Raw genomic sequence first — 27,094 nt, 5'->3', positions numbered from 1 at the left:
CAAAAATCCTGCTCCTTAATTTGAACACTGGGTATACAACATTTAAGTCTGACACATCTGAAAATGGTTTATTTTGTTTCAAAAGGGTCTTCTGATATACAACAAAGCACCTTGCCCCGATTATATGTTTAGAGATGATTGCAGAACTCTACTCTGCAGAGAAACTATAAGCAGCCAATGTGATTACACAGCAGTCTTTTTGCATAGGAGACATCTGGAGAGCTCTGCCAGTAAATACAAAATGCGTTAAAATATTATATATGTCACTTTTCTTTATTAACACTTAAGGAGTCTCTCCGTGTGTAGGAAGACCATAGTATGGAACTGGATCTGGCACAGGTACTTCATTTAAAAACTGCACACACAAAGGGGCCATGCTTAAAAACAAACCCCCCAAAAGAAACCCCAAACTATACATTTATAAAACGGGATACATTTTTAAAAAGCACAAGAAAAGGAAGTATCTAAGAAGGCAAACTGTGAATAGCGAAAACGTTTGAGTAGAAATGGATGAAAATCTACTATGATTAATAGAATATACACCAATGTGTTTTAGCCTAGACACTTTAAACTTAACAGCCTTTGTGTAATAACATTTTCACCTTTAAGTTTAATATGTACAAATACAGTCCAAGTTACCAAGCAGTTGGTATTATTTGCCAGTACAATGCACATTGTACAACACACATTCTCATTTCTGGAGCACCTTGAAGTACCTTAAGGCAAACAAACAAAAAAACAGAAATTGTGTGCCAAAAACACTATGCTAATGGTCTTCATACAGAATTTAAAGCAGTCACACTGTGCTTGCTTACTGGACATTTACATTAGTCGCTGGTATCCCATAACTGAGTTGCCCTACAAAGATGGCTTCATGGCTTGATTCAGTCACACATGCTGTTTCCTTCTGACCCTTGTCTACAAACCCCTTATTTTTAAGAGGCTAATGTAGATGCCCAAATTCCAGTTGACAGAAAAGTGCAAGGAAAAATTATTATATATAGTTATATAAAAACATTTAAAAAGCTAAAACAAAATGTGTATCTTATAAAAGGTTTACATTGTACATACATTTTATTGAATTACAGTACACCAAGCATGAACAAGAAGCCAAAAACAGGAAATACACTGCTTAACTATGTTCCAAGTGACACTTCAGTTAATGTAGCATGGGACAGATTTACCAAGAAGCTGGAGAGACAATTACTCATCAAAGTTTCATCTACAAATATATCACCCCAGCTTTCCAGTGCTAATTTATGTATAAATTCCACAGTTTGCATGCAACAGGGCTACAGAGCAATGTCACAGGCTGACATTTCTAGATTGTAGGCTCGTTTGAGCAGGGCCTTATGGTATATACTACTTGTTGTTATATCCTATTTAGCCACTGTACAGAGCTGTGTAATATGATGGTGTACATAAAATATATCTCAGTCTCACACAGCAGAGTATTTCACACTATTAAGGATACAATGTTTTTGATTGCATTTAAATGATCATGTGATTATACAATGGTTATTCTCTCATATGTGTGAGTATTTAAAGGACCACCTTGTGACACAATAGGTATAATATACAGTACTTGAATTGTATTTTATAGCCATAAAAATATTTGTCTTTTGTGGACAACCTTTGATAGCAGGCGGTACAACATATATATAAAATACATATGAATATTGAAACAGAAACGTGAATATATAGATATTTACTATGATGTTGCATTCATACTATGGTTTTAAGTAATTGGTTTGCTATTTATTCTTTTTTTTAAAAGAAAATGTACGATGTGCAGGAATTTATTGTCCCATATTGCTCTATTTATACTTCCCCCTGGACTTATTCAACAGTGAATTGACAGACATGATAAACTGGTTCTTAAAGGGTTTAATTTGCATCTGGGAGCTTGTGAAACAAAATGTACACAAGTCACATTGAAGAGCCAGTTATTAAAACATTAAATATGATTTGCAATGTGCGGGTGTATAAAATAGAGCACTTTTGGACAAAAAGGGCTACATACTGAGACATCAGTAGAAAGCTGACAAAATGTGGCATCTCCAATAAGCCCAGAGACAAGAATCCACAATGGTATTGTGATTTACGGTAAAAGCATAGACAAATATTCAACTGTTTCAGAAATCAACGTATTATGGTTAAAAAAAAATAATTAAAATCCACATACAGTGCTTCCAGAATGTACATACAGAGAAAAAAAAATACACACATGGCAAGAATTACTCAATTTCTTCTTCCAGCTCCCGGTTCTTTAGGCCAGCGTTGCTTCTCACATCATCAAATGAGTAACATGCAACAATTTTGCCATTCTTAAAGACTGTGTGGAGGAGATCCTACAAAATATGAAATTAAAATCAATTCTGTGAGGGAGAAGTCACTTTAATGAAACAGTCCCAACCTCATATCCCTTTTTCTACTAAGCTTGACTGCTTAATAATTTCTCTAGTTCCTCCTTCAGTCTGGCACTTAACCCTTTTCATTCCTCTCGGTCTACCTCAAAAAGATCTCTTAATGTCCAATGTATGAACACAACTAAAATCTACATTCCAACGGCTCAAATTTTTTTATCTCATGTGATTTTATGCAAAATTATCAGTTGGAATACAATTATTTACACATCAGAGCTGTTCATAGATTAGGTTATTGAAACCATCCTTGCCACCCCCCAACATAGAGAAATCACAGAATTTGTGCATACTTACTGGTCCATATTCCTCTAAATCGCCCTTTCCTTCTTCGAGTGTCACATATTTGTTTGAGGATGTAATGTGCAAAGACAAGCGTCCTTTTTTCGACCTTTTATTGGGATCAGCAACTGGATCTTTAAACACATTTACCTGAATAAACAGAAAGACATTTTAATCAAATATTTAACTTTATTATGTAAACACTGCAATTACATAATGTTTAACCTCTTAAGCACCAGGCTGTTTTTTCTTTTACATTTTTAGTACCCTTCATGACCAAGACTAACAAAGTTTCTAACCTTCTACTCATCTACAAAAAAACCTGCTAAATAGATTCTAATATTTGTCCTGAGTTTGGAAATGCCCAAGGTTTTTATGATTTTTTGCAAGTTATAGGGCAACGAGTATTGCCATTTTGAAACAATTTTTCCCAAATCTGGTCATTCTGCGCTCATGTCTTGTTTGGGACATCTTTGAAACCCGTCAGTCCAAGTTACTCCCGTAAAACCATATATATTTGAAAAGGAGCCAGCCCCAGGGCATTTCAAATGCTGGTATTTAAACACTTTCCATTCCAGGATTTTTGTGAAGATACAGCGCCAATTTTAGGACTTGTTCATAAAATAAACATTTTTTATTTTAACATTTTCTTGGAACTGGATGATTCCCTTTATGTGATGTCATATTGACATCAATGGGTTCTTTTGATTGTTAACCCCTTCATTCCCCTATAGACGTACCGGGACGTCCAAAAAACGCCCACAAAGAAACCCCTATGGACGTCCCGATACGTCCAGCCCTTCGTGCAGCGTCAGGGACACATGCACGGGAGACCAGGCTGTCGTTTGACAGCCTGGACTCCCCCCTGGCAGCAGAAGCCGGCATCGCCGGCTTTCTGCTGCCCGATCTCCCGTAACAGCTTCCGGCATGAAAGCCGGTAAGCTGTTACGGTTGAAAGTGCCCGATCGCGCAGTTGCAAACGCGCGATCAGGCATTCCTTTCCGGGTTACGTCCCTGCGGGGATATCCTGCCCTCCGATGAGGCACAGAGACGCTGCGATCTCTATGCATTAACCCCTTAAGGACCAGGCTCATTTTTCGTTTTGTACCCTGTGGGACCGCAGCTGTTTTGACACTTTTGTGGTGCTTGTGTTCAGCTGTAATTTTCTCCTCACCCATTTAGTGAACCTACATAAATTATATATTGTTTTTTTCAGGACAAGATGGGCTTTCTTCGGATACCATTATTTTGATCGTATCTTATTTACTATAAAAAAAATTAAAAAAACATGGTGAAAAATTGAAAAAAAAACACATTTTATGACTTTTATTTGAAAAATCTTTTACTCACCTAAAAAAGCAAGTAAAAAAACTAGCTAAATAGATTCTACTACTTGTCCTGAGTTTAGAGATACCCAATGTTTTTATGTTTTTTTGCTGTTTTTTGTAAGTTATAGGGCAATAAGTACAAGCAGCGTTTTATGATTTCCAAATCTTTTTTAACAAATCTGGTCATTCTGCCTCCATCTCCTCTTTGGAATATCTTTGAAGCGGGTTAACTCAATTTAACCCATTTAAACCATATATTTTTGAAAACTAGACACCCCAGGGTATTCCAAATGCTGTTATTTTAACCCTTTCCATGCACCAATTATAGAACTACACTTTGTCAAACTTTGTAATAGTATTTTTTTTTCACACAAATTGTACTTTAGTTATAGATATACAGGTTCTGGTATATGTCACTGTCAAACAACCCCCCAATATGTGTTCAGGAACATCTCCTGAGTACAGCGATACCCCACATGCATGGGTTTGTCAGATTGTTTGGCTGGTAAAAGGCTACTTTTGGGGCATGCGTAATCCAGGTGGTCATTTGGTCATTCTGCCTCCATCTCCTCTTTGGAATATCTTTGAAGCCGGTTAACTCAATTTAACCCATTCAAACCATATATTTTTGAAAACTAGACACCCCAGGGTATTCCAAATGCTGTTATTTTAACCCTTTCCATGCACCAATTATAGAACTACACTTTGTCAAACTTTGTAATAGTATTTTTTTTTCACACAAATTGTACTTTAGTTATAGATATACAGGTTCTGGTATATGTCACTGTCAAACAACCCCCCAATATGTGTTCAGGAACATCTCCTGAGTACAGCGATACCCCACATGCATGGGTTTGTCAGATTGTTTGGCTGGTAAAAGGCTACTTTTGGGGCATGCGTAATCCAGGTGGTCATTTGGTCATTCTGCCTCCATCTCCTCTTTGGAATATCTTTGAAGCCGGTTAACTCAATTTAACCCATTCAAACCATATATTTTTGAAAACTAGACACCCCAGGGTATTCCAAATGCTGTTATTTTAACCCTTTCCATGCACCAATTATAGAACTACACTTTGTCAAACTTTGTAATAGTATTTTTTTTTTATTTTTTTTCCACACAAATTGTACTTTAGTTATAGATATACAGGTTCTGGTATATGCCACTGTCAAACAACACCCCAATGTGTGTTCAGGAACATCTCCTGAGTGCAGTGATACCCGACATGCATGGGTTTGTCGGGTTGTTTCAGATTTAAAATGCCACATTTGGGAAGTGCGCTTTTTTTCTCCATTTTGGTCAGTCTGTACCTATGCCCTATCTTTGAGCTAGGCCACTCCAATTTACCCCATCAGCCATTTTTTTTATATATTAGACACCCCTTGGGTATTTGAAGTGCTTTTATTTTAACTCTTTGTTGAGATTTTTGAGAAATTTTAGCACTTGTTCAAAATAATAAACTTTATTTTTTTATTTTATTTTATCTTTTTAATACTTTTTTATATTTTTTTTACACATTTTGCAATGTACTGGATGGTTCATCTAGTGACATCACTGCATAATAATTTGTAAATGTTAGCACATTTTTTTTATTTTTTTTCCATTTTTTTATTTTTTTTTTATTTTTTTTTAAATATTTTACTAATCACATAGTGATTAGAAAGCTGGGCTCCATTGACTTGCATGGTTGAATGCAGTACCTGTATTCAACCTGCAAGTGGAGCCAGAGTTCTCTAGAGGGTCTGGAGACCGTCTAGCTAACTCTATCATCTTTATTGTTTATTTTCCCGGACCGCCGCCATCTTGCTTGATGGCGAAGATCACCGGCAGCGGCGGCTGTGACCGCTCTCCGGAGCGGTCACAGCCCACCCAGAGGTAAGTGTTTGGTGTCGCTGGATGCCTCCTGATTGAGGCATTCCAGCGACACCATTTAAGTTTAGGAGGCGATCGTCGATCGCCTCCTAAACGCTTTTAAAACGGGCGTCCGCCGCCATACAATGTATGGCGGCTGTTGACGCCCCGGGGAGGGGCCAGACATGGCCCCCGATGCCGATCTCGGCGTTACTGAATGCCTCGACATCGAGGCATTACAGTAACGCCGTTTAAGCGAAGAAAGTGATCGTTGATCACTTTCTAAGCTTATTTTATGACGGTTCAGGACCGTCAAAGGTCATTTAGCGACCTTCATGTCATGACGGTCCTGAACCGGCAAAGGTCGCGAAGGGGTTAAATAAATAATATATATATATATTACAAAAAAAAAAAAAATTTATAATGTGAGCTGTGATGTCATTGTGACATCACTGGCATGTTCAGGAGGTCCCTAGGAGGACCTCTAACCATTTCTGTGTAAAATATACAAAAAATAAAAAAATGTAAAAAAATTAAAATTAAAAAAATATATATATAAAAAAAAAACCTTACTTCCCATTGCCCTAGCATAACATCTAGCCAGTATAACCCTTCTGCCCCCGTTCACAACCCCCAAACCCGTTAAGCCATAGGCATAAAAATTATACAAAATTGTACACCTTATAGTATGCTCCCTGGTGCTGGGAAAGTCTGGAAAATCTATATAAAATTAGGTATTTCTGAAATCAGGACACCTGAATTAATAAACTTGGAGGGGATTTTCCATCACTTTACCTAATTTTGTGAGGATTCAGAGGGAAAATGTAAAAAAAAAATTAGTTTAATTTTCTAATCTTCGCTAGTTTTTACTAAATTTCTCATTCTAAATTTTCAGCTTATCATCCAACTATGGTATCAAACGAAAGCTCTATCTCTCCTTGAAAAAACAATATATATAGTTTATATGGGTACACTATTCACAGGAAAAGAGAATCATCGCTAAACCGACAAACCCCAAAAATGGCAACATTGCTCTGGGCTTTGAGGTACCAAAAACCCCTGGGATTGAAGGGGTTAAAATCCTTTTTTTATTTTACCAATCACAGTGTTTAGAATGCTGGCCTCCATTGACCTGCAGTACCTGTAGTCAACCTGCAGGGGACAGACCCTCTGGGAACTCTTACTTTGTACTGGGTGCTGCCAACCTGTGAGAGGCAGCATGTCTCATTATGGCATTTATGATGGCTCACTTCACTGGTTGCTAAGGGGTTAATCGCTTAGGTTTAGAAAGATTAGAATAACAGTGGTGATAGTGTGTGTAGAAACCAAATCAACATAAAACCTGACCTTTTACTTGTTAAAGTAGTAAACCTATTAAAAGGTGTAATTAGGGATGTTTATTTTTTTTGTCCCATTTTGATGCGTTAACCACAAAATTATATGTAACACACCAAAATTGGAAACAAAAATTCCATAACAATATACATTGTTAACAGCAATGCTTTCCTATCCTGCTAAGTCAGCCAGTACATACTGGAATCTGGGTATGCCTGGGCATGATAGGAGTATAATTGCTGTTAACAATATTAATATTGTTATTGATGTTTGTGTCCAATTTTGGTGTGCTACTTTTAATAAAAGTGTGTTTTTTAAAAATAAATTTAAAGGTGTGTGGGGTCATTTTTGGTTTTGGTCCAGAATTTTCCGGTACATCCCTAGGTGTAATTGTGTAATTAAGTGTAAAATAGTTGTCCTCATACCCCCAGGCCATTGGTCACAACGTAGCTGCACTTAAATGAGCAGTTCAGAAGATCTCTTGTCAGTTTCTGTAGCAAAGCTCCACCAGACCCAAATGATATGTTTTCAATACTCCACCTGTGGTTCTTCATTCCTTCAACAATCTAGAAAGACACATACACATTAAGACTAAAATATCAACAATATAGACTAGGTAGTTAAAAAAAAACAAAAAACAAAAAACAAAGAGAAGAAGCTTACACCTATCACAGGGGCATTTCAGTAGCCTAAGCACGCTGAGGAAGAAGTTCTACAAGCAGAAGTGTTATGCCAACTTATTCGGTTATATTCAATTTAATAGTGTCTGTCCACAAAGCTTGGCATCTGAACACCACTGACAACCCATTTGAAAAACACAAATGATGCTTCCTAGGACAATTTATTAATTGCTTTAATATAAATATGGTCCAACAGTATATATACATGTAACAGAACTTGTGGGACAAGGGTGGGACAACACTGAGGACATTCAACCTGTCTGTCCATATCTTGTTTGTTGATTAAACTAAAGTTCCTATTATCCTCCACCTCCCAGTAATGAGCATTGAACAGTAATGGCTGTGAAAAATATTGCTTGGCAAGTGAAGAACATTACCTCCTGCAGAGTGTTGATATCTACACCATCTCCCTGGATTACACGTATGTAAGGGGGCAAAACCTTATAGCCTTTTGAATTTTCCTGTATGGGAAATTTCCTCCCTAAAATATCCAGTACCTGAAAATAAGTAAGTTATACATACTTAAAGCAACACATTATTCAGAATGAAAGTTTAAAAAACCGTATACATTTATATAACTCACTGAGACAGCTTAAGCAAAGGAATTTTAGATTTATGTAAGAGATTATCTTTAAATCCTTAAAGAAACACATGCATCAAGGGAAAGCAATAAAAACAGAGCACTAGACATGGGACCCAGAGAGTTAAATTTTACCTTTAATACAGTATCAAGGGGATCCCCAGAATCCGGTCGGATTATTAAAGGTGCATCTGCACTTCTTGATTCAATTAAACTCCTTAAATCTTCTCCCCAGATTTTCTCACATGCGTTGTAAATGTCATAGCTATCACTGACAACAGAAACCGGCACAGAGGAGAATTGGGTAACAATGTGCTCAAATGCATCCTTCTCGCGGTCTTTTCCCCAAGCCGTTATTGTACTGAAAAGAAACACGGGAACATGGTGCTGTCAGTTTTGAGTTACCTCCCCTACACAAAAAGATAATTTATTCACTTAACCCAAGTTAAATATATAAACTCTCCAACTTAGCTGTGTAGGGCAAACCTTGGTTAGTTGCTGCCACAGAATGACAGAGTATGCCTGTATCGTTTAGAGATACCCGACAGTTATCTCACCGTATTAACTATACATTACACAGCGCCACCCAAGTCCTTCCTGCAGATCCTTTATAATGCATAATGAAGTTGGGTAGTTGGAATGTTTCAAATCAGCTGCAAATTTATCATTTACTAAATAAATGCCACTGGCATAGCAGCTGAATGGTTCCTGGTGTGAAAATGAAACAGTAAACATACCTATGTTCAGCAGCTGGTATCGAAAATCCTGGAACTGGATCCTTTGTTCCATAATATCGTTTTATTAATCCAATACCGGCCACTGTATCTGTTCCTTTAAAATTCACAAGGTGAGCAGAAGCACCAATGCCTGCAGTCTGAAAATAAGTCAATATCAAATAATAACATGTTTTGCCATTATTTGCTTATCATATGATTAAACAGTTAGGATTTTTCAAGGTTACATCCCTTGTCAGAATGTAACAAGAAACGCTTAAGACTCGGGCAATAAAAGCTCAGAAGTTGGAAGCATAATCCGTATAACTTTATGGTGGTGATTTCTGTCCCATATCTTCACTCCAATAGGTATTTGTATGGATACAAAGAACAGCAGCCCAAGGCATTGCATTTAATAGCAGACAAAATTTGACTAAACTTGCGGCACTGTAGTAAGGAGTTTCCAAATGGAAAGTGAGAATTCTTACCTGGGAATTCCTTTTCCTTGTCCATTTCCAAGGTGGCACATGAGAAGAAGGCTCCGCCTACCAGGTAGGGCAGGAAACACTATAAAAAAAAAAGGAGAACTCCCCCTTCCTCCCCAGTGTGGTTAAAAAGAAAGACTCAGACAAAATAATAGACAAGCAAAAGTAAATTTAATGGGTGGGAGTAAAAGTATGCCACCTTGGAAATGGACAAGGAAAATGAATTCCCAGGTAAGAATTCTCACTTTCCTTGCCATTCCAGGTGGCACATGAGAAGAATTAGCAAGATAGGGAGGGAAGGATTCCAGTCTGCAGGACACGACAACCAAATTGAGACTCCTCTGAGAGATGAAGATTCAGCCTGTAGTGCCTTACGAACGTATGAATCGACCTCCAGGTCGCTGCCTTGCGAATGAGAGACGGATTCACCCCGGAGAGTTCAGCCCAGGAAGTCGAGACGGATCTGGTCGAGTGTGCCTTCAGGCTGGAGGGAGGTACTCTTCCCGCGGAGATGTAACATAAGGAGATTGTGTCCTTAAGCCAGCGTCTTATGGAAGCCCTGGATACTGATCTGCCCTTGCGAGTCCCCGCAAAGGACAGAAAGAGAGAGTTGGATTTCTTCCAGGCAGACGTACGCGAGAGATAAGACAGGATACACCTCCGCAGGTCTAGCGAGTGGAGTTCCAGCTCTTTGGGATTCTTGGGATCCGGACATAAAGTAGGTAGGACGATCTCCTGATCCGAATGGAAAGGTGAGACTACTTTAGGGAGAAACTCTGGTGGCAAACGGAGGATAATGCAGTCCGGCAGAATCCTGAGAAAAGGTTCCACTCTGGAGAGAGCCTGGAGCTCGCTCACCCTCCTAGCGGAGGTGAGGGCTACAAGAAGGACAACCTTGTAGGTGAGCAGCTTCAGAGAGGTATCCTCTAGAGGCTCAAAAGGAGACGTGGTGAGTTGGTGCAACACGAGGTTAAGGTCCCAAGGTGGAACCGACGGACGGAGCCTAGGGCGAAGTCTGCACATCCCCTTAGAAAATCTGGAGATCCAGGGATGGGAAGCCAGATTGGAGTCCAAGAAGTTGCTCAGTGCTGAAATCTGGACCTTGATAGTAGCAGGTTGTAACCCTTTATCAAAGCCGTCTTGAAAAAAAGCGCAGCACCTCACAGATGGATGGAGAGGATACTTCGTGCACATTGCACCAGGTGACGAATGTTTCCCAAACCTGGTATTTAGCAGCCGTAGTATTTTTGCGGCTGGAGAGAATAGTGTTCACCACTGATGAAGCTAATCCCTTAGAGGTCAGGATCTCCCTTTCAGAAGCCATGCTGAGAGGTTGAACCGGGAGGGATCTGGGTGGAGAACAGGACCTTGAACGAGAATATCCTTCACCTGAGGAAGAAGCATGGGCTCGTCTATGGTCAGGTTGGTAAGGTCCGAGAACCAGATTCTTCGAGGCCAGAAAGGAACAACCAGGATGACTTTTTGAGGGTTTTCCCGAATCTTCCGGAGCACTCTGGAGATAAGGGGAAGCGGAGGAAAAACATATGCGAGATCGAAATCCCAGGTCTGCGAGAGTGCTTCCAGGGCTCGGGGGCGGCCGACTGGTGAAAGAGAGAAAAACTCCTTTACCTGTTTGTTCAGATGCGTGGCCATCAGGTCTGAGGACCCTTTTATTTAAGGACCATTCTCCCAGAAGTACGGAGTTCCTGCTGAGGTAATCCGCCTCCTGATTCAGCGAACCCTTGAGATGAACCGCGGAGAGAGTGCAGTGACTGAACTCCGCCCATCGGCAGATCTGAGCAGTCAGGGTCTGCAGGCGCCTGCTTCTGGTGCCACCTTGCTTGGAAAGGTAGGCCACAACGGTGACGTTGTCCGAAAGGATCCTGATGGACTTGTGCCGCAGGATTGGAGACCAGAACCTTAGAGCCCTCCAGACCGCTAGCAGTTCTCAAGAATCAGGCCTGCACATCAATCTTCTAGGAGACCAGGTTCCCTGGGTAATCAATGACATGATGGATCTGAGGGACACTGACTTGTTCTGTAGGACCGCGTGCGTGAATTCCCTCAATCTTAGGATCTTGTCCCGCGGGAGAAACGTCTTCTGTACGCATGAATCGAGGATCATTCCCAGAAAGGTCAGAGGTCTGTTTGGAAGTAACTGACTTTAGTATGTTTACTACCCATCCTAGGTTGTGGAGGGTCCTGAGGGAAAACTCTAGATGGGACTGGAGCAATGATGCCGAGGCCACTAAGATGAGCCAACTGTCCAGATATGGGACCACCTTTATGCCTTTTTGCCTCAGGAAGGCCACGGCCACTGACATGAGCTTCGCGAAGATCAGTGGTGCTGAAGCAATTCCAAAAGGAAGAGCCCGAAACTGAAGATGCCGAATACCTTGAGGCAATGGAACGGCCAGACGGAGGAATCTTTGGTGGTCTTCCCTGATGGGGACATGTAGATAGGCATCCCGCAGGTCTATAGTGACCATGAAGTCCCCCGACGAAATAATCTCTGTGGCAGACTTCAGGGATTCCATCCGGAACCTGTTGTATCTTATACAGGTGTTCACCAACTGTAGGTTGATTATTAGCCTGAATTTCCCGGATGGTTTTGGCACGACAAAGACGTGGGAGTAGGTTCCCTCTCCTATTTCTTGATGAGGAACCGGGACCAGAGCCCTTTCGTGAATTAAGTTGTTGTGTGTGGAGAAGAATCCAGGAATTTCTGGGCAGGTAGGTGAGTAAACTCCGGTGCATAGCCCTGATCGATGATGCGAAGGACCCAGGGGTCTGAGGTGATCTCTTCCCAGGCATGAATGAAACCGGTTAACCTGCCCCCTACCTGAAGCCTGCTGGAGTCAGAACCTTCCTGCTTTACCGTCCCTGCCTCTTCCTCTCTGGAATCTACATCTTGCGTAGGGTTTACTCCGAAAGGACTGGTAGTCTTGATTGGAGGTTGAGGGCCTGTAGGACTCTCTGTCTCTTGGAGCTCTGTAATAATTAGACCTGAAACGAGGTGGTACTTTTCTCTGAGGTAACCAGTGCTTGTCGCCTGTGGTGGATTCTAGAATCGTGTCGAGGTCGCTGCCGAAAAGGTGGCTCCCCTGGAACGGAATGCTGCACAGCTTGTGTTCTGAGGCATTATCTGCAGACCACGACTTAAGCCAGAGAGCTTGTCTAGAAACCGCTGAAAGCGCAGTGGCTTTAGCAGATATACGGACCGATTCAATGGAGGCATCGGAGATGAAGTCAACTGCTAAGCAGGTGTCGGACAGGTTTCTTGAGACCTGCTCAGTCCCTGGAATAGCTGCAAGGTCTTCCACCGCCTGTTGGAGCCAGACTTTAATGGCTCTAGAAGTTGACGCCATGGCAATAGCTGGCCGAAAGTTCGCCGCTGCTGCTTCAAAAGCCCTTCTGGCAGCATTCTCAGCCCGCCGGTCCATGGGGTCTTTGAAATGGGACGCATCCTCCAACGGAATGGCTGTTTTTTTCGTGGCCTTGGCTACTGCAGTGTCCACTTTCGGGACTTCCCAGGCATCAGAATTCTTACTATCGAAAGGAAAAAGCTTTTTGATTCTGGAGGATGTGAAGAATCTCCTGTCAGGATATTTCCACTGCTCCGTAATAATGGCAGAAAGTGAATCGTGAACTGGAAAAGACTGCGGTTTCCTAGAGTGACCCTGAAAAGGATCTGGTTTTAAAACTGGTATGTCATCCTGTAGATTCAAAGTAGATCTGACTGCAGAGATGAGTTTCCCTGTTACTTCGACTGGGAAGAAAAAGGTTTCCTCTTTTAATTTCCCTGTCCTCATGCGAAGACTGGGGATCATTCGACTGGTAGTCATATTCAGAAAAAGGAGCCGAATAATCTTCCAGGGTATCTGGAAGAAAATTTGGTGGACCCTGCTGGTAAGGTTGATGCCCTGGCACCTGAGTGGAGCTTGCCATGGCTGAAAAACTGTCAAAGGTTTCTGCCTTCAGGTACTGCATTCAACCATGCAAGTCAATGGAGCTCAGCTTTCTAATCACAGTGTGATTAGTAAAAATAAATTAAAAATAAAATAAAATTAATAATAATTAGAAAATAGTAAAAAAACAGTAAAATGTAAAAATAATTTCCCACTGATGTCACTATCAGGGAAACCTTCAAGTTTAAAAAGGCAAAAAAAATTTAAATATATACCGTATTGGCTCGGATATAGGCCGCCCCCGTATATAGGCCGCACCCTAAAAGTTTGGTGCTTTTTTAAAGAAAAATTTTTTTTTGTATACGTTGTATAAGTTGTATACGCGTATTGCGTAGACGTCCCCCGCCGGCCCCGCAAGACACCCGGGAGTCTGCTCTGGTAAGTCTTGGGGGCAGAGGTAAAACGCATCGTGCGGACGGTCACCGGCTGTGGCGATGCGGGTAAACAACCTCCGCAGCCGGTGACCATCCGCACGATGCGCTTAGACAATCTCCCGTGCCGGCACACCCCCATGGAAAGTGCTGGCAGGGGAGGCTGTCTGAGCGTATCGGAGAGTAGGATGCAGGTCCCCTGCACCGCTGCGGGGGATCTGTATCCTAACCCCGCTGCCTGCCCGGCGCCCGGGCCCACACATCTAATTTCCAATTAGAAAAATGCACACGTACCAAATGTGGCCTTTTAGTTCCCCCAAAAAATGGCAAACCCATGCATGTGGCGTATCACTGTACTCAGGAGATGTTGCTGAACACATACTGGGGTGTCATGTGACAGTGGCATATACCAGGAGCTGTAAATTCATACATAAAGTAGGTGTGTGTGGGAAAAATACACACACAAAAATACTACTGCAAACTTTGAAAAAATGCTGGAGGTAAAATGTGTGCATGCAAAGAGTTAAAATACCAGCATTTAAAATACCCTGTGGTGTCTAGTTTTCAAAAACATATGGTTTTATTGGGCACACTGAAATGGCCCGGCTCAAAGATGTACCAAATAGGGCATGGGCAGTGGATCCCCAAATGCCAAAGTTCAACATTGAAAAATGTGCATGCCCCAAATGTGGCCCTTTTGCCCCCAAACAGCCAGGCAAAATCATTCATGTGGAGTATCACTGCGCTCAGAGATGTTGCTGAACACATATTGGGGTGTTTTGAGATAGTGACATATACGAGAACTTTTTAATTCATACCTGAAGTAAAATGTGTGTGACAAAACAAATGCAAAAAAATGACTACCACAAAGTTTGACAAAGACGGATGGTAGAATAAGTGCTTGGAAAGGGTTAAAATACTAGCATTTGGAATACCCTGGGCTGTCTAGTTTTCAAAAATATATGACTTGATGGGGTAAATTGCATTGGCCGGCTTCAAAGATACCCGAAATGGCACATGGGGGGAAGAATTACCAGATTTGGAAAAAATGGCTTTGAAATAGCAAAACGCTACCTGTACTTATTGCCCCATAATGTGTAGGGAAAAAAAAGCAAAAAAAAAAACATAAAAACATTGGGTATTTCTAAACTCAGGACAAATAGTAGAATCTATTTAGCAGGTTTTTTATTACCTTTTATAGATGAGTAAAAGATTTTTCAACTAAAAGTTATAAACAGTCATTTTTTTCTAAATGTTTCACCATATTTTATACTTTTTTTAATAGTAAATAATATGATACAATCAAAACAATGTCATCTAAAGAAAGCCCTTCTTGTCCTAAAAAAAACAAACAATATCTAATGTGTGTGGGTTCAGTAAACGGAAAAGAAGAAAATTACAGCTAAACACGAGCAGCGCAGAAATTTTAAAAAGGCCATTGTCACGAAGGGTACAAAAAGTAAAATCAGCCTTTGTCACGAAGGGGTTAAGGAGACAAGAGTGACTTGATGGAAAGTGTTAAAATATATTGAGGCATGAAACAGGTTTATTCTTTAAAGGAAGAGCTGGAAGGGTTAGTTATGATTTTAAGTTACGATTCACAATGCCTCCTTCATTTGTAAAAAAAAAATCTTTATATAGACAAAACCAATGACAATAATTTTATATACCTCCTGTGAAGAGACTCCTCTGTAGCCAAAGTCATGCAGTTTATATTCCAAGCCTGTCAAGCTACCAGATGTTTCCAGTAAATACTTTGCAAGAATTTTCTTCTGTTCTCTTGAATTTGTAGCCACGGTGATTGGATACCATGTTTGAACCAAGATGGTCTATAAAAAAAATAAAAGCACATGTATGGTATTTCTATTAATGCGAGTTCTGTTTAATTTTTCATAACACTGCAGAAGAAAAGTTGACTGGTCCCAATTTGTATTCTGTGATGACACGAATCATGGTGGAATTACCTTAGATTTACTTTATAGTCCTTAGCATACACAGATTGCAAACATACTAAAACAAAATACATGTTTTATTTTTACCAAATCAGACACCATAACCAAAAAACACACACCTCGATCCAGTTTGTGAGCCAGTAGCATTCAGGATCTGTATTCTCCACTGTAAATAGTACATTTCCTCTGGGAATAACACTTCCTTCAGGAACAGCCTTCACCTCAATTGGTAGATGACCATCATATTTCTGTAAAAAATAAATATTTTAAAGTGGTACTTATATTTACTTGGTTCCTTCATCCAAGAAATTTTCACTATAAAATAACAAAATTCTCAATCGGACATATCTATATCTAATGTTCTTGTGAAATGCCAGAGATAAAGAATGTTCTTCCCATTCAATTTGCCAGAATCTATACACCAGCATGGTATAACTTATAAGTGCTATAGGCCACCCAAGCATTTAAACAAAAGGCCAGTTTTTTTGTGCCATCTGATGTAGACTTGAAAATCGGCTGGAATATTTTTCAAGAGCATGTACAGCCCATCAACTGAATATACATAATTAATCTAATCAAATCAGTATTGCTGCAGATCAACTCTGCCACAAGCCTTATTGTAATATACTTAGACATCCACCTATAATTTCAATGTTCCCATTCTATATAATTTTTATTTTTTTTATTTTTTATGACCCGCTCCAATCCACATCGCAGGTAGAATAAAGACTAGCCCACCAATTTTTTTAATGAATAAGAAGTCTCCCACAAATATCTGGTGCATACAACGCCAGTCACAAAAAGATAGACTATGGATTGATGGTGACAACACCACGATCATCCTACCTCAAGAATGTAATTCCATCCCTTCTCATTAAAAACATCGTCTTGAAAGTGTTCTCGATAGACCTCTTTGGCTTCTTGAATTTTCTCTTTGGTTACAACCTTCCCTGTTGAAATAGTTTGGTTGTTTGCAGTAGTAAATTCCCAAACAAAAATTCTTTAACTAAATAGTTATGCTAAAAGTTGCGATTGTGGTGGTTCCCCTTTAGTGATCAATGAACATATATGGTGTATAAACATTTATACATCAAAGGGTATTCAAGTAATAAGTGGAGGGCCAAAGAAAAGACTTGATATACAGAAAATGGAAAATGCAGAACCTCAAAGTTATGGACACCTTAAAAATGTATAGTTAAAAAGCCTCATTTATATTGCATTTTATTTTACTCAAACAAATTAAAACCAAATACCTTTTAAATATTTCTTCAGAATATACTGCAATCCATAGAAGACTGTCTCTTCATATTTCACTTTTCGTAATTTAGCATTTTCCGTCTTCGTTTCCCGACACTCAAAGTAAGAATATACTTTGCTTGTGTTTGGTGGATATTGCTTGTAATGTGTGACCTTCATCAGGGTAAAAAAAAAATAAAAAAAAAAATATATAGATAATTTATAAATAATCGATCATTTGATCAAAAAATATATATTCTAGCTGCAGTATCACATTAGCATCTGACCACAAGAGGAACATTCAATCGAACATCACAATGATTTCTCCAAATGTGTTCTGGACTATATTACGACCACAAGCTGTAAATGGCCAGTCTGCTACAATATAGCTTCTTAGGTGTCACAACAGTGCATAAATCTTCATTGTAAGGATTTATTAAAATAAACATTCCATCAAATACCTTGAGTAAACCATAAATAATAAACACATTACATACATATTGAAATATTGTGTGTGTGAAAAACCTACTTTGAATAAAAACTTGCCTCTAACTGATTTGTAGTTTTTTGGTTTTTTTTACATCATATAACTCATACAGTATTAATACATTATTAATAACGGAGCCAAGGCTATAAGAAGTGTGTGTAGTGCGTTCAAAAAGCTGTGTGGCTAGCTTTAAATTCTACTTAAAATGTGACTGGTCTTGAATTTCCCCAAAAGCCTTGTGGCTGTTTAAGAGTCAACACACATGACTCTAATGATACTGAATTACTGGAAAAGGTGCAGTTATGCCTTTTTTTTTTTTTTTTTCGGTAATCAGTGAAAAACTGATTTTGCTTAAATTATCTTTTATTAAGTTATGACTTTACAATGAATTATGCCAGTCGCAGGATGAGCTGGTTTGTTGATATGATTAAATTATATTATCAATTTTACCAATATCATATCTTACAGTTCAAATTTTATGCAACCATACACATGGGTTTTTTTGTGCTTATTTGAAAAGTCCATTGAGAAATCTTTGTGCACACTACCAGGTGGAGACATAAATAACACTAAAGGTCACATGCTGGGTATTTACACAAGCCCTGCATGTGCATCCTTTGCCGAGGACACACACTTCTATTAGCAGAGAAGGACAGTAGAGAGCAGTGGCGTCTCCAGCTTTCATATTTAGGGGGCCAAACAGTACATATACACATTATATATATATACACACACACACGGGTTGAACCCGGCTTAAAATCACTCAAGGGAGCCAGAGGTCTGCTAAAGACCTCCGATACCGCTCCCTTGCGAGCCTGCTCCTCCAGCGGCGGACATCGCTGTCCGTCTCTGGAGGGGTGCCGGCAAGTTGGCACCCCCCTGATGAGCGGCACCCGGTGCAGACCGCCCCCTGCTAGGTACGCTACTGCTGCCAATATATATTAGTCCCTGCAGCCAATATATATACCGTATTTGCTCGATTATAAGACGAGGTTTTTTTCAGAGCAAATGCTCTGAAAAATACCCCTCGTCTTCTAATCGGGGTCGTCTTCTAATCAGACCTCAAATAGAGGTCTGATTATGAGACTAAGATCCAGATCCCCCGCACCGCTGCAGGGGACCTGGATCCTCCCCCCCCCCCCCCCCCCCACACACACACACTTACCGGTGCTTCCTGCTGTATTGCCGGGGCAGCGGGTTGACGTCTACGCGATCCACGTAGACAACGTCTGCTACAGCCGGAAGGAGGTGTGGCTAGCAGCGGGGGGGGGGGGTCCGTCGCGGATACCTTCCCCGACTGTCAGAGATCAGAGTTCCCCGCACTGCTAAAGTTTTATAAGGGGTGTCTGGGATTTCACAAATATACTGGGGCAGGCCTATTTTAAGTTTGAATTGCAGCACATTACACATTTAGTATTTGTCATGATGTTTTCATGTCCCTTTGATGAGAAACTTAATGTTAGTTACATGCCATTAGTCAGCAGAATTAAAAGGGTGTGAAGGGCAGCCGATTACTGAGATAAATGTAAAAAAAAATAAAAAAAAAAATTTACAGATAAGAACTACTTGGCCCTGTTGTAAATAAATAAATAGATAAAAAAAAAAAAATAATCCTTAGTATTATCTTTTTTTAGGATAGTCTTTGACGTGGTTTCATTCACATATCAATGTCGGCCCTGCTTCAGTTGGCACTGAATACATTCCACTGATTTAGCTATGCACTGTGCAAAGCCAAATTGGTTCTACCTACATGAGAAATTCCCGACTGTTGACAATTCATAAAGTGTGAGAAAAAAAAAACACAGTTAAAGGGAAAGCCTAATGTTCCCAACACCCCTCTGAAAAAGAATGAATATTAAAGTACTCTTTCCTCCAGAATCATCCCAATGCATTTGCATAGAGGACCACGCAGCTATCCTATTCATTAAAGGCGATATGATGGCTGAAGTGTCCCTTTAACAAAAAAGGCAAAGGGCAGTCATTTACAATAACACTACTGCTGCTTCAACAATGTAAAAAGGACTAGCTAGGCATATTTTTGCCTTGCCCTTTATTGTGTTTCTCCAGCCAACTGATTTCACCGAGTGCTGATAAAGCACTAATGTTTACTTAGTATTGTGTACTGTGCCTTCACCTTAGAAGACTCATCCAATATCAGTAGCGATATATGCAATACACACAGATTATACTTAGGAGTGTCCTGCTCGTGATTTCAAAACTTTCACTTTCCTTTCCAATAAAAAGGATGTTCCCTTTAGGTTAAAAAAAATTCAAATTTAAAAAAGTGGGGCTGCACTACTGGCACTCAGTCTATTTCTCACACACATACACATACACATACATATATATATATATATATACATACATACATACACACACACACACAGTATTTTTGTAGCATATTTTGGCGGTGTGCCTACAGATCCACTCACTTTTCTGCTGCCGCCATGTTGCAGAATTATGCTTGGGTATCCCATAGTAAATCAGTATAGGGTGTGGTTCTGTGCAAGTCATAAACTAAAAATACCCAATCTTAGCATTGAGATATACCGTATTGGCCCGAATATAGGCCGCACTTTAAAGACTTAAAGTGGGGGTGCGGCCTATATTCGGGGTCTAGCGCCCGATGCCCGGGACATGCAGTCCCGGGCGCCGGGCAGGCAGCGGGGTTAGGATAGAGATCCCCCGCAGCGGTGCAGGGGACCTGTATCCTACTCTCTGATACGCTCAGACAGCCTACCCTGCCGGCACTTTCCACGTACCCCCCCCCTGGACTTACACCAGAGCAGACTCCCGAGTGTCTTGCGGGGCCAGCGGAAGACATCTACGCAATACGCGTATACAACTTCCGGTGCCGGCACTTCCGCTGAGTGCCGGCACCGGGAGTTGTATACGCGATTTGCATAGATGTCCCCCTTCGGCCCCGCAAGACACCCGGGAGTCTGCTCTGGTAAGTCGGGGGGGGGGACAGAGTGGCAGCATATCTCGGGGGGAGAGGACAGAGTGGCAGCATGTTTTTTTCGTGTTTTAAAGAAAAAAACTTTTTCTTTAAAAAAGCACCAAACTTTTAGGGTGCGGCCTATATACGAGGGCGGCCTATATCCGAGCCAATACGGTACTTATTCCATTTGAAATGTGTCAAGCATTCATTTATATAAATCACCACAATTCAGCTAAAAACCAAAAAATACATTTCTTAATGTACGCTCAAAATATTCCTGGAGATCTCTGATTTTTGGCTATTCACTTATATCATGTGCTCAACACCTGTGGGTTCATAAGCATTCAGGAGCCGACAACTGATCTTCATCTGAACTCACAAGATCCACTGATTACTGATCATTGACTAGAGAGTGCAAGATTACAAGAGCAGGGCCCATTTCCCCTATAAATAAATGTAATGCTATAGAAGATTTAGATTTCCACATTGATTCATCAGGAAGCTATAAAGTTGTCACAATTGTGACTGATAAGAGGACATTTAGAAGATCTTTTCACTCCAATAACTACTTGGTCTAAAATTCATATATTCAGATAGATCAAATATAAGCTTAACAATTGCATGGGTTACAACCACAACATTATTCCTTAAAACAACAACACAGACTCATTGAAATCAGAGCCACAAATTGCAATGGGAATTATGTTGGTGCTGCTCAAGGCATATAACTTAAAAGCCAGGCATCTACAAGGATATAATAACTATGTATTACCAGTGTACTACATTATATGATTTGTCACAAAACAGCGACTGATAAAAAAATTTAAAAAATTAAGCAATAGCTTCTGTTCCGGTGTGTAAGTTGCTAACAGACTCTGCAAATAAATAATAAAATATTTTTTTTTTCTGTGCAAAGTGATAGAAGTGCTAAAACTCATATTAAATCCATTAAAAACACAAATACCAGTTACCTGATCCGTCATTCATCCTATATTTTTGCAAAGTAGTCTATCTTGGAGTCCTAATTGTCATTATGTAGTATTCATTTTATATTTCTGTAATAAAACTGACTACTTTCTAGGGAAAGCTCAGCCACTGTATGCACTATATCTTTTGTGTTGTGTGTATTTGCCAGTTCTGACCAAATTTTAGGGTTGAGCAGCCCCTCCTGCCACACAGTTGCCTCATTAATGATGTCAAGAGAAGGCTTAAAATAGCTTGAGAGTTTTTTCAGTTAACATGCAGTACACTCCCACTGATTTAGCTCCTCGGTAAGCAATATAGCAAAAAACAATTTTTAGATAGGACTCGCCGAACTTGGGGTATTTCGACGTAGTGGCGGGCTAAGCAATATATGGCCATACTGTGCGACGGAATGCCAATACATATGCTATAGATAGGAGTTGTTCAATGGTATTCGTTGGGTATGCACCGGGTTCTTGCTTTCTACTGTATTTACCATTGCCTTCTATAGGTTTGCGCAATTGTGTGTATGCATGCAGATAAGCATTTGGAGTTAAAGGGACACTCCAGGCAGGGAACGCATTTGCTTTCCCTGCGCCACAGTAGTACACACGCACAGATAACGCCAGCCCCCCTCTACAGTGGCTTGTGTGCGAGTCTTTGGGGATAAACAATACCCACTGTGCTCATGTGCAGAAATTGCTCCCATTCATTTCAATGGGAGAGCTTCCCTGATTAGCCGTTTCAAGCTACCAAAACGGGCATGAAACATGGACAGCAGAAAGGACATCAGCTGCAGTGTTTTTAGCAAGCAAGGTAAAGAATACATATCAAAATCCGTAACATGCATAATTTGTTGGTGGATCTGTATGGGACAATAAACTGTTCAATAAAGCTTTAAAAAAAAAAAAAAAAAAAAAAGTTCTTTAAGTTTACACATATGGGTTTATTTACTAAAGCGGGAGGTGGCAGGATAGTTTTGGTTCCAACGCCCTGAATTCAATAAACATTATAATGGGTCATCCTTGGCAAGAAAGGTTGGTCTGGTGCTGAAAACTGCATCTAGTCCCCCTGTCAGAGAGACGACCTTCAAGAAACCTCATTGATTTAAATATGCTTTATACAAGGCCACCCAAAGCTATTTTTGTTTCAGACGCTCACTGGGGATGGTCCTTTATGATGTAAATGGAAGTCAGAGTGCTGAAACTGCATTTCTCCTGCAAATTCCCTTTTATTGAAAACCCCCCAAAGACAGGTAAATGACCTTAACAGGACTAGATAACATGTACCCATTTGAATTAATGTGTAATGCATACACCATGACACACAATCAATTGGTTAATTATATGCTGGAATGAACTTCACCTAACAGTCAGGATTGTTGCTAGTTGCATTCATATTAGATGTTTGATTACTTCCACGTGTTTAATAGTTGCTACATCTTTATCTTTCATAGACCAAAAGCACATTGCAGAATTCCACAGCTTGTTGTAGTTTGAGACATGCTTGAAATTACTTAAATCACAAAGGACAAGAAAACTGGCTACATTTAATGAACAGATACATGTAAGACATAAGCAATCCCTTTTCCAACAGCTTTCAAGAACATAACCAACTTAAATTGTTTAATAACAAAAAGCTATAACATTAACAGAGTAAGGCAATATACAACGTAAATGAGTTTAGCTGTATTAGTCCAGTAGACATACATACATATATATATACACACACACATATATATATATACACACATATATATACATACACACACACACACACACACACACATATATACCGTATTTCCCCATGTATAAGACGCTCCTTTTTTAGAAAAATTTGGGGTCTAAAAATTGGGTGCGTCTTATAGTGGTAGTAGATTTTTATTTTTTTTCTGGAAAGGGGACAGGAAAGGGGACCTGCTGCTTACCTGTGTTGCTCAGCAGTGTTGTCGAGGCGACACAGGAACCCAGTGGAGTCACGTGAATACACATAGCATCACATGACTCCGCTCCGTTCCTGTTCGAGCAACGCAGAGGGAAACAGCGGCCCCCACGGAAGTCTGTGAGCGGCACCAGAAGATCTGTGGTTCACGCTCATATTATGCCCAGGCAGCCAGTACAATAAATATAAAATACCGTATTGGCTCGAATATAGGCCGCAGAATATTGGCTCGAATAGGCAGGCAGCGGGGTTAGGATACAGATCCCCCGCAGCAGTGCAGGGGACCTGCATCCTACTCTCGGATGTGCCCAGACAGCCTCCCCTGCCAGCACTTTCCATGGGGGGGGGGGGTGCCGGCACGGGATGTTGTCTAAGCGCATCGTGCGGACGGTCACCGGCTGCGAACTGTCCGCACGATGCGTTTTACCTCTGCCCCCAAGACTTACCAGAGCAGACTCCCGGGTGTCTTGCGGGGCCGGCGGGGTACATCTACGCAATACGCGTATACAACTTCCGGTGCCGCCACATCCGCTGAGTGCCAGCACCGGAAGTTGTATACACGTATTGCGTAGATGTCCCCCGCCGGCCCCGCAAGACACCCGGGAGTCTCCTCTGGTAAGTCGGGGTGGGTGGGGTGGGGGCAGAGTAGCAGCATATCTCGGGGGGGGGGGACAAGGACAGTGGCAGCATATCTCGGGGGGAGGACAGTGGAAGCATATCTCGGGGGGGAGGAGGACAGCGGCAGCATATCTCAGGGGGGGGGGAGACAGAGTGGCAGCATGTTTTTTTGGTGCTTTTTTAAAGAAAAAAAACTTTTTTTCTTTAAAAAAAAGCACCAAACTTTTATAAACTTTTAGGGTGCAGCCTATATACGGGGGCGGCCTATATCCGAGCCAATACGTAATATATTTTTTAAAAAAAATTCAGCCCTTATACTTGGGGAAATACGGTACACACACACACACACACATATATATATATATACATACACATACATATATATATACACACATATATATATATATATATATATATATACACATACATACATACACACACACACAGTCTCCTGTACAGGTGAACACAGGAGACACATGCATAGATTCACAATACAGATATGGCCACCCGACAAAATATTGTATATGAGCAAATACAATGCACGGTGAATGTTCATATATCACCCTCCCACACATTCCATGAAACCTATAGAGAAGCATTCATGGAATTATAAAAAAAAAACAAACCAAAACACCAGCTTTCTTATACACGAGAACTTACGGCGTTGCTCTAAGAAAACAATACTCTTGGTGATGGGTCTGTTACAAGCCTATGAAGTCCATGCCTTGGTGGGATTACAGACATCAAGATAGGGCATCTATTCATCTTACTTCCACTTTCAATTACACAACATGAGCAAAGTTTCTCAGGCGTTTGCATCATCAACCTCTATGGCGAAAGCCAAGATTTCTATGTACCAAATCTTTCTTTCAAACATGAACCGATAATGCAACTAACAAAACAGCATTGGTTCTATATCCACATTGTACATACAGCACTTCGGAATATGATGGTGCTATTTAAAATCAGGAATAATAATAATAATATAGAACTATCCAACATACACAACATTGCTAATAAGGCATAGAAGACGGCTTCACATTGTAATAAATTCTCTTTAAGATCTAGTACATTACGCAAATAGATGTCCTATTTCCTTTTTTTAATGCTCTGGGTAACAGTGTGCATTATGAGTTTGTGTAAGACAGCCTCTGTTAGCACAATAAAACGTTATACAGGCGTTATTAAATGATTTATTACATCACACAATCACACTGACATTCGTGCTCCATGTCATTAGGGGCCCCTCTTCTGTCGCTACCCTGACCTTCACATCACATGGCTCTGTCACCCTGCCTCCGAAAGGGCACGCAGCAGAACTGCCTCCCCTGCAGCCCCAATCCCTGGAGCGCTTCCCGTGGCCCTATACCAGCACACCTTATGGGTCTGTGCGCTCTTCACAAGGAGGCCAAGAGGCCCCGGTCCCCACGGATATTCAGTTTCAATTAGCATGTGATATTAAAATGCCATCCCGTCCTAGGACGAGCCATCTCCTGCGGCCTCACCTTGTACGAATCGGTCGCCAGCAAGATATTAAACTCCGCTTCCCCGCACTCCATCTCTGCACCGGTTACTTGTCAAGCCTATTCGCGGGCACACGATGAACAATACTGAGCCACACAACGATCCGTCCCTCTTTAGTTTCTCCAGTACCAGACTAGGGGCGGGCAGGCGGTGTGACGTCACTCCAACAGCAAGCCAATTCCAGACCAAGAGACGGCGCTGGGTGTGACGTTATGGGAGGGACATTATCCAGGAGCTTGTGAATGGGCCATACTCTGACCGTTTTTCTTCCCTTTAATTCTCAGGATTAGTGACGTAAACTCGGGCAGTGGGACAGGTTTATCATAGGTCACCTCCCAGGCCAGCCGAGCCTCCTGCATCAGGTGACTCTGCTCCCGGAATCCATCCTGCTGTCACTTTCGATTTCCATGAAACATGAATTTGAAGCTTTTTTTTGAGAAAATGAAAGTGTGTGATTATCTGCGGCAGGTTATCAGTACTGTGTTACCGAGCTGCCTGTACTCATTCTGGGAAGAAATTAAAATTCTTGATCATTTTGATATTTTTAATTTGGCAATTTTGGTCGCTTCGAGTTTGGTTAAAAGGATTTAGCATGTGGATTTAGCATGTAGATTTTTTTTTGGGGGGGGGGCAGACTGGATACATGGGCTGATTGAGAGATTAGAGTTGAGGGTGACACCAAGGCAGCAAGAATTGTGAAGAGAGTAGTGGTTGGAATTAAAGTTTATTTTTATTTGGATTTCATGTAATGGACATACACAAAATAATACAAATTGGTGTTATCTAAAAAATAAAAAAACAGAAAAGTGGTGGGTGCATATGTATTTACTGTATGTATTCATGCTGTAAAACCCCTACATAAGATGGGGTGTAACCAATTACCTACAGAAGTCACATAATTGGTTAAATTAAGTCCACCTGTGTGCAATGTCACATGATCTGTCACATAATCCCAGTGTATATGCACTTGTTCTGAAAGGCCCCAGAGACTGCAACACAATTTAGCAAGCGACACCATGAAGACCAAGGAGCTCTCTAAACAGGTCAAGGTCAAAGTTGTGAAGAAGTGCAGATCAGGGCTGGGTTACAAATACATTTCTGAAAGTTTGAACATCCCAAAGAGTAGAGCCTTGCGCGGGACTGCTTTTTTAATCCCGCTCCCGCTGATTTTTTGTCCAATCCCACCTGCTCCTGTAATGTGTGTGTTCCACTCCCGCCCGCTCCTGCAACATGTGTGTCCAATCCCGCCCGCTCCCGCCACATATGTGGTCAATCACGCCCACGCAAATTTCCTTCGCAGTCCGGTAAGACTGCCTTCTTGTTGTTCCCTCACAGCGTCGAGAAGAGACACTGTGAGGGAGCAGCGCGAAGGCAGCTTTGCGGGACTGCACGCGATTACCGGGACCCGCAGGTCCAGT

At 40.9% G+C, this 27,094-nt stretch overlaps 1 protein-coding gene across 1 annotated transcript; it reads right to left on the bottom strand.

Moving 5' to 3' along the window:
- Window positions 1-2,237: 2,237 nt before the first annotated feature.
- Window positions 2,238-25,711, bottom strand: LOC149302892 (nicotinamide phosphoribosyltransferase-like). The gene is made up of 11 exons (XM_089482132.1): window positions 25,658-25,711; window positions 17,220-17,376; window positions 16,813-16,916; window positions 16,086-16,214; window positions 15,685-15,843; window positions 9,215-9,351; window positions 8,613-8,838; window positions 8,275-8,394; window positions 7,643-7,783; window positions 2,721-2,855; window positions 2,238-2,351 (listed from the first exon to the last, which is right to left on the bottom strand). The coding sequence occupies exons 1-11, from the start codon at window positions 25,709-25,711 to the stop codon at window positions 2,238-2,240; spliced, it is 1,476 nt and encodes a 491-aa protein (XP_089338258.1).
- Window positions 25,712-27,094: the final 1,383 nt, after the last annotated feature.

This window comes from Sceloporus occidentalis, unplaced genomic scaffold, assembly GCF_023333645.1.
Source record: "Sceloporus occidentalis isolate IW3139 unplaced genomic scaffold, rSceOcc1.0.p SCAF_17, whole genome shotgun sequence".
Classification (NCBI taxonomy): domain Eukaryota; kingdom Metazoa; phylum Chordata; class Lepidosauria; order Squamata; family Phrynosomatidae; genus Sceloporus; species Sceloporus occidentalis.
Note: the sequence above shows the minus strand (reverse complement) of the source record. Positions and strands in the feature narration are given on the sequence as shown.

Coding starts and splice junctions, on each gene's coding strand:
- LOC149302892 (XM_089482132.1), bottom strand. CDS start 25,711: ATGGAGTGCGGGGAAGCGGAGTTTAATATCTTGCTGGCGACCGATTCG. Junction 15,844..16,085: donor GGCTCACAAACTGGATCGAG/GTGTGTGTTTTT, acceptor TTTTTTTTATAG/ACCATCTTGGTTCAAACATG. Junction 8,839..9,214: donor ATACCAGCTGCTGAACATAG/GTATGTTTACTG, acceptor GTTTCTTTTCAG/TACAATAACGGCTTGGGGAA.